The sequence below is a fragment of the Emys orbicularis genome, chromosome 2 (assembly GCF_028017835.1).
Source record: "Emys orbicularis isolate rEmyOrb1 chromosome 2, rEmyOrb1.hap1, whole genome shotgun sequence".
Lineage (NCBI taxonomy): Eukaryota > Metazoa > Chordata > Testudines > Emydidae > Emys > Emys orbicularis.
This window is the reverse complement of record NC_088684.1, coordinates 243195437-243208830: the sequence shown is the minus strand read 5'-3', so window position 1 is coordinate 243208830 and position 13394 is coordinate 243195437. Positions and strand designations below refer to the sequence as shown.

The following is a 13394-nucleotide window of genomic DNA, read 5'->3' as shown; positions in this document are numbered from 1 at the left end:
CAAAATCCATTCGCTTAATCGCTTGCTGTCTCATCCACCTGTTATACTGTCCTTTAAATTGTAAGCTCTTTAAGGAAAGGCCTTGTCATTATTATGCCCAGCATAGAAACTTTTGCCAGTATTGGTTGCAGGGTGTAATTTTTTTGCAAAAATACTGGCAAAAGCCCTAGTTTAGCTGCAGTTTTAACATCATCAAAATGCTTTTGCCAGTATAGTTATTTTGCCAGCATAAACTGTGTCTATACCAAGGCCTGGTCTACACTACGAGTTTAGGTCGAATTTAGCAGCGTTAAATCGAATTAAGCCTGGACACGTCCACACGACAAAGCCCTTTTTTTTCGACTTAAAGGGCCCTTTAAACCGGTTTCTTTACTCCACCTCCGATGAGGGGATTAGCGCTAAAATCGGCCTTTGCAGGTCGGACTTGGGGTAGTGTGGACGGAATTCGACCTTATTGGCCTCCGGGAGCTATCCCACAGTGCTTCATTGTGACCGCTCTGGACAGCACTCTCAACTCAGATGCACTGACCAGGTAGACAGGAAAAGCCCTGCGAACTTTTGAATTTCATTTCCTGTTTGCCCAGCGCGGAGAACACAGGTGACCACGCAGAGCTCATCAGCACAGGTAACCATGATGGAGTCCCAGGATCGCAAAAGAGCTCCAGCATGGACAGAACAGGAGGTACGGGATCTGCTCGCCATATGGGGAGATGAATCAGTGCTAGCTGAACTCGGTAGCAGTAAACGAAATGGCAAAATATTAGAAAAAGTCTCAAAGGCCATGAAGGACAGAGGCCATAACAGGGACGCACAGCCGTGCCGCGTGAAAATTAAGGAGCTAAGGCAAGCCTACCACAAAGCCAGAGAGGCAAACGGAAGGTCAGGGGCAGAGCCGCAAACATGCCGCTTCTACGCGAGCTGCATGCGATGCTAGGGGGTGCAGCCACCACTACCCCAACCGTGTGCTTTGACTCCATCAATGGAGAATCACGCAACAGGGAAGCGGGTTCGGGGTACGAGGAAGATGATGATGAAGACAATGAAGATAGCTCACAGCAAGGAAGCGGAGAAACCGGTTTCCCCAACAGCCAGGATATGTTTATCACCCTGGACCTGAAACCAGTAACCCCCGAACTCACCCAAGGCGTGCTCCCAGACCCTGAGGGCACACAAGGGATCTCTGGTGAGTGTACCTTTGTAAATATTACACATGGTTTAAAAGCAAGCGTGTTTAATGATTAATGATTAATTTGCCCTGGCAATCGCGGCCAGTACAGCTACTGGAAAAGTCTGTTAACGTGTATGGGGATGGAGCGGAAATCCTCCAGGGACATCTCCAGAAAGCTCTCCTTCATGTACTCCCAAAGCCTTTGCAAAAGGTTTCTGGGGAGGGCTGCCTTATCCCGTCTGCCATGGTAGGACACTTTACCACGCCAGGCCAGTAGCACGTAGTCTGGAATCATTGCATAACAAAGCATGGCAGTGTATGGTCCCGGTGTTTGCTGGCGTGCAGACAACATCCATTCCTTATCTCCCTTTGTTATCCTCAGGAGAGTGATATAATTCACGGTCATCTGGTTGAAATGGGGCGATTTTATTAAGGGGACATTCAGAGGTGCCCGTTCCTGCTCGGCTGAACAGAAATGTTCCCCGCTGTTAGCCACGCGGTAGGGGGGAGGGGTGAAGTGATCATCCCAGAGAATTGGGTGTGTGTGTGGGGAGGGGTAGTTGGGTTTGTGCTGCATGTTAACCAGGAAACCGCAGCCCCTCCTTTTACATTGCAAACCCATTTTAAATGGCCAACCCAACGGGTGCTTGGTATGGGAAATGAAGGCACTACTGTTTGAAACCATTCCCACATGTTAAGAAGGTTAAAAAAGCCAAAAGACTGTGGCTTACCATGGCTGCCTGCAAGCCGAAAACTGTTGCCTGGCACCGCGTGAGTGATCTATCACACCAAACTGGCAGGCCCTCAATATAAGAGGAAAAATGCGACCTTGTAATGAAAGCACATGTGCTGTGTAATGTGAACAGCAAAATTTAACGTGAAAGAGTGTACCCATAGTTCTCTAAAATGTGTCTTTTTAACCACCTCTCCCTTCTCCTCCACCAGCTGCAAATGTTTCTCCTTCACAGAGGCTAGTGAAGATTAGAAGGAGAAAACGGCGGACTCGGGATGATATGTTCTCGGCGCTCCAGATGTCCTCCCACGCTGACAGAGCACAGCAGAATGCATGGAGGCAGTCAATGTCAGAGTGCAAAAAAGCACAATATGAACGAGAGGAGAGGTGGCGGACTGAATCGCGGGCTGAAGAGAGCAAGTGGCGGGCTGAAGAGGATAGGTGGCGTCAGCTTGCTGACAGAAGGCAAGAGTCGATGCTCCAGCTGCTGGAGCATCAAACTGATATGCTCCAGCGTATGGTTGAGCTGCAGGAAAGGCAGCAGGAGCAGAGACCGCCGCTACAGCCCCTGTGTAACCAACAGCCCTCCTACCCAAGTTCCATAGCCTCCTCACCCAGACGCCCAAGAACGCGGTAGGGGGCCTCCGGCCACCCAGCCACTCCACCCCAGATGATTGCCCAAGCATCAGAAGGCTGGCCTTCAATAAGAGTTAAAGTTTTAAAGTTTCAAAATGCTGTGTGTCCTTGTCCTTCCCTCCTCCCCCACCCCACCCGGCGCTTCCCTCCTCCTCCACCCCTCCCGGGCTACCTTGGCAGTTATCCCCCTAGTTGTGTGATGAATTAATAAAGAATGCATGAATGTGAAGTAACAATGACTTTATTGCCTCTGCAAACGGTGCTCGAAGGGGGGAGGGGAGGGTGGTTAGCTTACAGGGAAGTAGAGTGAACCGGTGGGGGGTGGGAGAGTTCATCAAGGAGAAACAAACAGAAGTTTCACACCGTAGCCTGGCCAGTCACAAAACTCATTTTCAAAGCTTCTCTGATGTGCACCGCGCCCTGCTGTACTCTTCTAACCGCCCTGGTGTCTGGCTGCGTGTAATCAGCGGCCAGGCGATTTGCCTCAACCTCCCACCCCGCCATAATTGTCTCCCCCTTACTCTCACAGATATTGTGGAGCGCACAGCAAGCAGCAATAACAATTGGAGTATTGGCTTCGCTGAGGTCTATCCAAGTCAGTAAACTGCGCCAGCGCGCTTTTAAACATCCAAATGCACATTCCAGCACCATTCGGCACTTGCTCAGCCTATAGTTGAACAGGTCCTGACTCCTGTCCAGGCTGCCTGTGTACGGCTTCATGAGCCATGGCATTAAGGGGTAGGCTGGGTCCCCAAGGATCACGATAGGCATTTCAACATCCCCAACGGTTATTTTCTGGTCCAGGAAGAAAGTCCCTTCCTCCAGCTTTTGAAACAGACCAGAGTTCCTGAAGACGTGAGCATCATGTACCTTTCCCGGCCATCCCACGCTGATGTTAGTGAAATGTCCCTTGTGATCCACCAGTGCTTGCAGCACCATTGAAAAGTACCCCTTGCGGTTTATGTACTCGGTGGCTTGGTGCTCCGGTGACAAGATAGGGATATGGGTTCCGTCTATCGCCCCACCACAGTTTGGGAATCCCATTGCAGCAAAGCCATCCACTATGACCTGCACGTTTCCCAGAGTCACTACCCTTGATATCAGCAGGTCTTTGATTGCGTTGGCTACTTGGATCACAGCAGCCCTCACAGTAGATTTGCCCACTCCAAATTGATTCCCGACTGACCGGTAGCTGTCTGGCGTTGCAAGCTTCCACAGGGCTATCGCCACTCGCTTCTCAACTGTGAGGGCTGCTCTCGTCCTGGTATTCTGGCGCTTCAGGGCAGGGGAAAGCAAGTCACAAAGTTCCATGAAAGTGCCCTTACGCATGCGAAAGTTTCGCAGCCACTGGGAATCGTCCCACACCTGCAACACGATGCGGTCCCACCAGTCTGTGCTTGTTTCCCGGGCCCAGAATTGGCGTTCCATGCCATGAACCTGCCCCAGTAACACCATGATTTGCACATTGCTGGGGCCTGTACTTTGTGAGAGGTCTATGTCCATGTCAATTTCCTCATCACTCTCGTCACCGCGCTGCAATCGCTGCAATCGCCTCCTCGCCTGGGTTTGCTTTGGCATGTTCTGGCTCTGCATATACTCCAGGACAATGCACGTGGTGTTCATAGTGCTCATAATTGCAGCGGTGCTCTGAGCGGGCTCCATGATCCCAGTGCTATGGCGTCTGGGCTGAAAAAAGGCGCGAAACTATTGTCTGACGGCGGGAGGGAGGGAGGGGCGAGTGACGACATGGCTTACAGGGAATTAAAATCAACAAAGGTGGCTGTGTATCAGGGAGAAACACAAACAACTGTCACACAGAATGCCCCCCCCAAAGATTGAACTCAAAACCCTGGGTTTAGCAGGCCGTTGATTTCACGGAGGGAGGGGGAAGCAAATGAATACAGAACAAATCTGGTCCATCTATTTTTTACATCTTAAGCTGGCAGCAGACGGTGCAGCATGACTGATAGCCATCGGCATCTTCTGGGTGCTTGGCAGAAAATGCTGTACTACGACTGCTAGCCATCATCGTCAAGACGGTTCAATAGGCCAGGAGACAAAACATGTCTGCCCAGGTGCCTCTGATTGAACTCACTGAGGAATATGACGATGACGGATACCAGTCGTAATACACCATCCACTGCCAAAAGGCAAGGAGCTGCTGCTGTGTAGCAATGCAGCCCCACGTCTGCCAGCACCCAGATAGCCGATGACGGCTACCAGTCATACTGCACCGTCTACTGCCAAAAGGCAATTAGCTGCTGCTGTGTAGCAATGCAGTACCACGTCTGCCGGCACCCAGATGATATATGGTGACGGTGAGCTGAGCTGAGCGGGCTCCATGCTTGCTGTGGTATGTTGTCTGCACAGGTAACCCAGGTAACCCAGGTAAAAAGGCGCGAATCGATTGTCTGCCGTTGCTCTGACAGAGGGGGAGGGGCCTGACGACATGTCCCCAGAACCCCCCGCGACACTGTTTTTGCATCATCAGGCATTGGGATCTCAACCCAGAATTCCAATGGGCGGCAGAGACTGCGGGAACTGTGGGATAGCTACCCACAGTGCAACGCTCCGGAAGTCGACGCTAGCCTCGGTACTGTGGACGCGGTCCGCCGACTTAATGCACTTAGAGCATTTTATGTGGGGGGACACACAATCGACTGTATAAAACCAATTTATATAAAACCGGCTTCTATAAATTCGACCTAATTTCGTAGTGTAGACATACCCTAAGAGGGTTTACTGGTAGAGCTATATGGGTAAACTTTTTCAAGGGTATTCATGGCCTACATATTTGTAATGTCTTGCACAATGGGGCCCCATTCGAAATGAGGCTCCTGGGTGCTCCTGCATTACAGATAACAATAATAAAATAATAAAGAATCCATCCCTAGCATCTGGTACAGCAAGTCTTTGACTGGTTCTAGGGGTGGAACAGAACATCTGAAAGTTAACCAAAGCTGGGGTGTGCATGGCACAAAGTCTGAGCTGACTCTCCCAAAACTTCTTTTTCTCCTTCATTTTAACTGTCTTCATTATTTTAAATTGGTAATAGTCACATTCTTTCTTCTTTGTCCCAGTCAGGTGGCAAGATCTTCAGGGCAGAGAGATCTATCTGCATATTCTGGGAAGCAGGGTACAGTACTATCTCGAGCTCCTTAAGGGAAAATAATATCTGTTCCCCTTTTATTAAAGCTATCCATTTCAATTCTTCACCCATTATATCCAGCAGATTGTCAACCCTTGTGATGTTATCACCAGTTTCACAATATTTGAGGTTTCTCTTAAAACCTCAGCTGCTAGTACAGAGAAATAGCATGGAAATCTCAGCTTTCATTTACAATAAAAGTTCCTAGTCCCCATGGTTGCAGAAAGCTTGAAAACAGGAAGCTAGTGCACCCTAAAGGCTCAGAAACTAAAAGGCAAATAAAAAGGCAGCAGTTTAAAATATCATGATTTTTATGGCAAACTCAATGCGGAAAGGGAGGTAGACTCCTTTTTGACAGCTTGAGGTTGGTAATACTGAGGTGCAGGTGGAATCTGGGCAGAGAGGGACAAGCAGAGAAAAGAGTGAAGGGCTGTAAAGGGCAGCTGGTGTGTGAGAGGCAGACACAGGCAAAGGAACATAGAAAGAGGGACATGGAAGGAGAGGCAGGAGGCCCAGGGACAGGCATGGGGGTGCAAAGGGCACAGAGATGGGGGAGGTGAGGCCAGGAAGGTGGTACAAGGGGCAGAGAGGGGGCAGGTAAGGCCAGGCATGGGGCACAGAGCCAGGGGCAGGCAGAGGTGCAAGGGGCACAGAGAGAAGGGCAGGCAGAGGGGTGCAAGGGGCAGAGAGGGGGTAGGCAGCGGGTGCAAGGGGCACAGAGCCAGGGGCAGGCAGGGGGGTGCAAGGGGCACAGAGGCAGAGGAGTGAGGGGCGGGCAGGGAGACGACAGGGAGAGCGAAATCTCCTGTCCCTAGCCCAGCTCCCCGCCATGCTCTCACCTTATTCACATAATCGGGCACCTCCTCGAGGCTGGCGAAGGAGCTTTCATTGGGCTGCAGGACATAGAACATCGCGCGGACCTGCTGGGACCCCGAGAGGCCTCCCTGCGGAGCTGCTAGGCCGTCCATGGCTCCGGCTGCCTCCCTAGCGATAGGGAGGAGAGAAAATCCCAGGGCGAAAGTCCGTCTGCGGGGAAGAGGCGGAAGCCAACCCGCTAAGCAGGTGAATACCGCAGCCCGCTCCCTTCCCCCTCCGCTTGAGCCCGAGCCTGCAGTTCCCTCATCCCTCCCCTTTCCTTCAGGCCAGCACCCAGCCGGCGGCCTGCCCGGGGGAGCACGCAGGACACGTTCCCCCAGGGCTCGGATATAAAAAAGAAGCGACACGGCAAAGTTTAGTTTCTCCGATTTCTCCTTCCGCTTGGATTTGTTGTTTATTTTAGCTTCCCCCCCCGCCCCCTTTTTAATGACAAGCCTTTAATTGCTCAGTTGAGTGTTTAGCTGCAGCTTTTTCTGTTGTTACAAGTTTGGGGCACATTTTATAGCTCCAGCTACACTAAGCCACTTCCCTTCCTCTGGCTTCTGGATATCGGAGATAGTCCAACACAACACGGCTTATTAAATGACCCTCCGGGCCCATTCGTTTCTCAAAAAGTCACTGACAGTACAGGTCCAGTTCCCCCATCAGTCTACATTTTTGAGCTTTCCGCTACTTTTAAAGAAGAAAAAATCACACTATTTTGCAGAGGGTTGATCTGCTTATAGAGTGGACAACATATTTGTAAAATCAAAAAATGATGAATAATTTTTGATAAAAAAATGTTATTTTTTTTCTAGCTCTAATCTCTAGACATATTTTGCTTTTCTGTTTCTGAACTTGGCTGTATTTACCAGTCACGCTTATTTTTTGATGTTTCATTTTTGCTTTTGAAGTGTGGGGAAGGTTTATCACAGCCCCACTTGATGAAACTCAGGCAAGACATGTCAGTCACTACGGAGGATTAAAAGGGCTAGCCATTATGTTGTCATTTAGAAAGGAATTAATTAAAATCAGGAAAATATCAGGAAGTAGTAAAACCAGGTATGGGCTAGAATAAAGCAGCACAGCTGCTGCTGACATTTCAAATCCACCCAGGGCCTGTTTACCTTTAGCCCATATACTGTAATGGTGCCTGCCAGGGTCATGGTAGACAGTGTGGGAAAGTATCCTTCCATAGAGGAAAGAATAAATCTGCCATCCCTAGAAACCTTTGGGAGAGGACAGCACAATGCCTCCATGAAAGTTTCATTGAGATCTCTCAGGAGGATTCAAGGGACATCCCTGTGTACATAAATAAACTGCTCTGCACCCACTCCCTGCTCCCTCGCCTAACTCTAGTGGGGAACAATAACAACTCTACCTCTTTGTTGTACCGATATCTCTTCTAGAATGAGTAACTTAATGAAAAGTCGATACATGTGTCCTGTTACGTTGGGGTCGGGCACCATCAGTACATTTAAACAGAGTAGTGTGAAATGCATTCACACACTTACCGAAGGCTCCTTCCCCTGCATCAGGCTTACCCGAGCTCAGCTACCAGGGCTGACTGGACTGGGATGGAATCTCGAACAGATCCTGGCTTGCAGCATAGCTGGAACCCCAAATTGTATGTCCCCATCCTCCTCCTCTTCACTGTTCACAGCAGAGTCCTCGGGCTTCTCAGAGTGAACTGCAAGGTGTTGGTGTGGTCTCTACCAAGTATGGCCTGCATCTCATAGTAAAAGTGGCAGGACTGTGACTCAGCACCAGATCAACTATTTGTCACCTTGGCATTCTGATTTGCCTGCCGCATTTCCTTCACTTTCACGCAGCACTGCTGCTGATCCCTGTCATACCTGTTCACCTGCATCGCCCAGGCAATCTGCTGGTAGATGTCCATGTTTCTACGACTGTGTGGTCTGCACAGCCCCTTCTACCCACAGGCCCAGGAGATCCAATACTTCCTGTCTACTCCAGGCAGGAATGTGTCTGGAGTGTGTAGGTGGCATTGTGGGTTGGGCATGGCGGTGGGTATTGTAGGCAGGGGGAGGCTCTGCCTCCCCAAACAGCCTAGCATGGCCCCGCCCATGCTCCACCCCCAGGCTAAGCCCCCTTCTGTGGTTCCCAGCACTCTGCCCTGGCTGGCCCAGGCTGGCTGGGGATGACTGCCCTGCCACCCTCAGGGACTCAGGGCACTTGGGGCGGGAGCGGTGCAGGCATGCCGCCTGGTGCTCTGGGCCTGGCCGCACCACTGGGAGCACCAGGGCTGGGGCCGGGGGCTGTGGTGAGGGTGCTCTGGGCTCCTGCGGGGGAGGGGGACAGGGAGAGTAGGGTGACCAGATGGCAAGTGTGAAAAATCGGTACAGGGAGTGAGGGGTAATAGGAGCCTATGTAAGAAAAAGCCCCAAATATTGGGACTGTCCCTATAAAATTGAGACATCTGGTCACGCCAAGGGAGGGGGGGGCAGGAGGGGCAGGGGCCTGGACACAAGGAGAGGGGCTGCCCATGCGGTTGGGCAGTTGCATGCAACAAGAGAGAGTTGCTAGGTGTTCATCAAGTGGGCAATTAGAAAAAGCCATTTCAAAAATATGCAGGGTTTTTAAAGGGCTGGGTGGCTTCTGGTCTCCATGACTCCTGGGCAGTGGAGTTCACAATTATGACCAGAGCGGTCCATGTCAGGCATTCTGGGACAGCTGCTGGAGGACTGTTAGTGTCAACATAAGTCACAGTGTCTACACTAACACTGTGTCAGCCACAGTAGGTTGACCAGAGCTCACTACCATTCAGGGAGGTGGTTTTACTGCATTGCTATAACAGGGCATTTTTATTGGCAGGAGACAAATTTGAGTATAGACACATGCACAACTAAGTTGATACAAGATGACTTACAGTGACCTAACTTTGCATTGTAGACCAGGCCTAAGGGAAAGAATTATGACTTGACTCACCCTCTGTGGCACAGGAGATACATTGTGTTATATAACCCACATGTGACTAAGAATTCACTCCTTGAGGATGGGCAGGTGGTGGTACCACTGTAGCAACCATCTTACTCTGGTGGGAGGACAGCACATTTTCGTTCTATCTGGAGTTCCCTAGACTCCAGTAGTGGTCATGAAGTAGCTCTGGTGGACCCCAATGGACAAGGAAATGAAGGAAGATTCCATTCTCCAGATCATCATGGAGAATCTCTGGGTAAGGCCTGGGCTATGGGCAAGCACTGCTCTGTGAATGTAGCTGAATGCTCACTGCTTAAGATTCAAAACCTTGGAGCAAGGGTTTCCAGTGATTTACTTGTAAAAGAGAGGAATGGGGGGGGGGAATCTAATATTGCTATAGAAGAGGGCCTAACTCTCCTCCCAAACAATGACGAGTAAAGCTCACCCCAAACAGTGGCTCTACAAAAAACTAAAATAGGAAACTAGATGTTTTCTATCCTTATGTTACCATCAAAAACATAGAAGTATGTTGTGTCTAAAGACTGGGATTCTATTGTTGACTAATAGATCATTCCGGGAACCAAGGCAACTAAAGCTTTTGGTCTACTTAGAAGAAATTAGGGAACTGGCCCAAGATTATCTGTAGGCAGAGCATATTTTTCTTTTCTCTGAAGAACTTTGTTCCACCAACTCTATGAACAGAGCAGGCCCAGCCAGTTGCTGATTGGGTCTCTTCACAGTACTGCACCAGTTCTAAATAATAAACTCTTAAAGGGAATTCAGACTGGTGGAAAGTGGGTTGGACACTACAGTCTGCCTTGGACTGAACTGTATCCAGCCCTGAGCTGGGGCTAGTTTGCTTTAATTATTTAATGCTATTCTTGAATATGGAATATTTAAATCAGTGAATGATGAATAGTGGAGGGAAAAGATTTTTTATACATTGTTATTCCAACTATTCAATATATAGTTTTAAAGTGTTATATAGCATGACATTTCTTATTGGCCAGGTATGGCAAAGTAATTTAGAATCTCCCTTTGCCAATGAAAAGCTCCATTTTGGACAGCACCTGTTTTACTATTATTATTATTACAGCACTGGCACCTGGAGACTGGGAATATGCTTGATATTCGTGAGTCATCTTTGAGCCAAGTGGCCAGTAATGCATCAAAGTTATTGCTAATCCAAGGTCTAGTTCCATCTCTTTGTTCTGCCTGTGATTAGTTGCCGTAGAATGATATTCAGGTATGACTTTTCATAGGTTATCAATTCAATGAGACATTATTGGCATGGTAAGTTATATAAGTGTTGCTAAAGTGTTAAAAAAAAAAAAAGATAGGACCACTCAGGTGTCTGTCAGGATTTGGTATGAGCTATCCAGAATAGAGGATATTTGGGGTTTTCTTCACTGTGCCCATTTATCATTACTGTCCATTCCTGATCCAGTGGCAAGTTGCTACATAGTGTGATGCTATGTCTGCCAGTTGATCTTTGATTACATATTTTACAATTTTTGATACTTTGGGGAAATCTCTCTCATGCTTCTTGTATTTGGGACGTTGGTGTAGAAAGTGTCTATCTGCCTCAGTTTCTCCTCTATTTTGATGGCGGTGCAGTCTCTCCTTTCTGGGTTTAGACTACGATTAAATCAAAAGCTTTTTTAAAGTCCATGAAGCAAGTAAATATTTTCCCTTTTTTTACTTCTGACACTTTTGTTAATGAGCATCTGTGATTTGTGGTTCATTTCTCCAGGTGGAAACTAGTTTGGCTTTCATGGATTATATTGTGGTTGGTGAGATACTGTGTTAGTCTTTTATTGAGGATGCTGCAGAGGTTTGTTGATGTTGCTGCTAAAACAGATAACTATGGAGTAGTTTCAGTTGAGAACATCTCCACTTTTTTATATTGGGATAGTCTATCTGATTATATCTCAGGGACGTGTCCAGACTGAGAAGTTGGGTTAAACGCAGAGTTGGTTGAAATTTTTTTAACAGAATTAGGCTTCTGTCAGAAAATGCTGATTCTACAGAATCAAACAGTTTCATAGGACTGTGTCAATGCCATAGAAACTTTTAATGGAAGCCTGGCCGGTGTTGTGCAGAGGCCTGTACTCTAAATTGTCCAAGGTAACAAAAGTCCAGCTTGGCCTGTTACATAAAATTGCTTATAAACAACCGCCAGTGGTTAAAGACGGGAAGACTGAATTAGTCCAAACAAAAAGGTCTATTGAATCCACCCAGATTATAGCCGGTAAACAAGAAGAGAAAGGAACTGGATATTAATGGAATATGGTGAGTTGGAAATTATCCCAACTGGTGGAAAAAATAATGAAGGGATGGGCTCTTCCATCCGTCACCCACTTTTGGAAGTCCTTAAAAAGGAGAGTTGGGAGTAGGGCTGGTGATGGGGAGATGGGTGGATTGAAAGGAGCAAGCTTTCAAAATCATGGCTGCCACTCCCACCGTCTCTGGGACTCTGGAGTCCACCATGACACATTGCCACTTCCACCGGCTCTAGCTAATCCTGGGATATAAGACTTGGATTCCTGCTATTATCTTCTCCTTCATGTGTCCTTTTCTTTCCACCACCTTATTTATTCTCTTTCCTATCTCTCTGATTTTATCTTTTGTTTAATACGAGTCTGGCTTCTTTGGCCAAGACTGCATCTATTGCAATACAGTTATTGTGAGCTTGTTGCCAGAAAGGCAGCTAAAAGCAATGTCTTAGGCCTGGTCTACACTAGGAGTTTATATCGAATTTAGCGCCGTTACATCGAATTAACCCCGCACCCGTCCACACCACGAAGCTATTTAATTCGACATAGAGCTGTCTTAAATTCGACTTCTGTACTCCTCGAAAACGAGAGGAGTAGCGCTAAATTCGAAATGGCAATATCGAATTAGGCTAGGTGTGGATGGAAATCGACGGTAATAGCTCCGGGAGCTATCCCACAGTGCACCACTCTGTTGACGCTCTGGACAGCACTTCGAGCTCGGATGCTCTGACCAGCCACACAGGAAAAGCCCCGGGAAAATTTGAATTCCTTTTCCTGTCTGGGCAGTTTGAATCTCATTTTCTGTTTGGACAGCGTGGAGAGCTCAGCAGCACTGGCAACGATGCAGAGCTCTCCAGCAGAGATGGCCGTGCAATCTAATAGAAAGAGGGCCCCAGCATGGACTGATCGGGAAGTCTTGGATCTCATCGCTGTGTGGGGCGATGAGTCCGTGCTTTCAGAGCTGCGCTCCAAAAGAAGGAATGCAAAGATCTACGAGAAGATCTCTAAAGCCATGGCAGAGAGAGGATACAGCCGGGATGCAACGCAGTGCCGCGTGAAAATCAAGGAGCTGAGACAAGGCTACCAAAAAACCAAAGAGGCAAACCGACGCTCCGGATCCCAGCCCCACACATCACGTTTCTACGAGGCACTGCATTCCATCCTAGGTGCGGCCGCCACCACTACCCCACCAGTGACCGTGGACTCAGAGGATGGGATACTGTCCACGGCCGGTTCCTCGTCGGAAATGTTAGCGGACGGGGAAGATGAGGAAGGAGATGAGGAGGACGAGGCAGTCGACAGCGCTTGCACCACTGATTTCCCCGACAGCCAGGAGCTCTTCATCACCCTTACCGAGATCCCCTACCAACCATCCACAGCCGTTACCCCGGACACCGAATCAGGGGAAGGATCAAGCAGTGAGTGCTTTAAACATCTAAACATGTAATTTTAACATAACTGGTCCACCGTGGTAACACACGTTCCCACGCCATGAGTCCAGTAAGTAGTCTGGGATCATGGCACGGCACAGCATGGCGGCATACGGCCCTGGCCTCTGCATGGTCTCCCGAAGCATTCTTCCCCTCTCGCTCTCCGAGATCCTCATTAGAGTTATATCGCACATGACGCCCTGCTTTA

The 13394-nt window shown here is 48.7% G+C and overlaps 1 protein-coding gene across 1 annotated transcript in view; it reads right to left on the bottom strand.

Moving 5' to 3' along the window:
- AGMO (alkylglycerol monooxygenase) overlaps window positions 1–6653 on the bottom strand; it is a 157211-nt gene extending 150558 nt beyond the window's left edge. Inside the window, exon 1 of the mRNA XM_065399900.1 lies at window positions 6525–6653. Within this exon, the coding sequence (XP_065255972.1) occupies window positions 6525–6653 (129 nt within the window). The remainder of the gene's footprint in view (window positions 1–6524) is intronic.
- Window positions 6654–13394: the final 6741 nt, after the last annotated feature.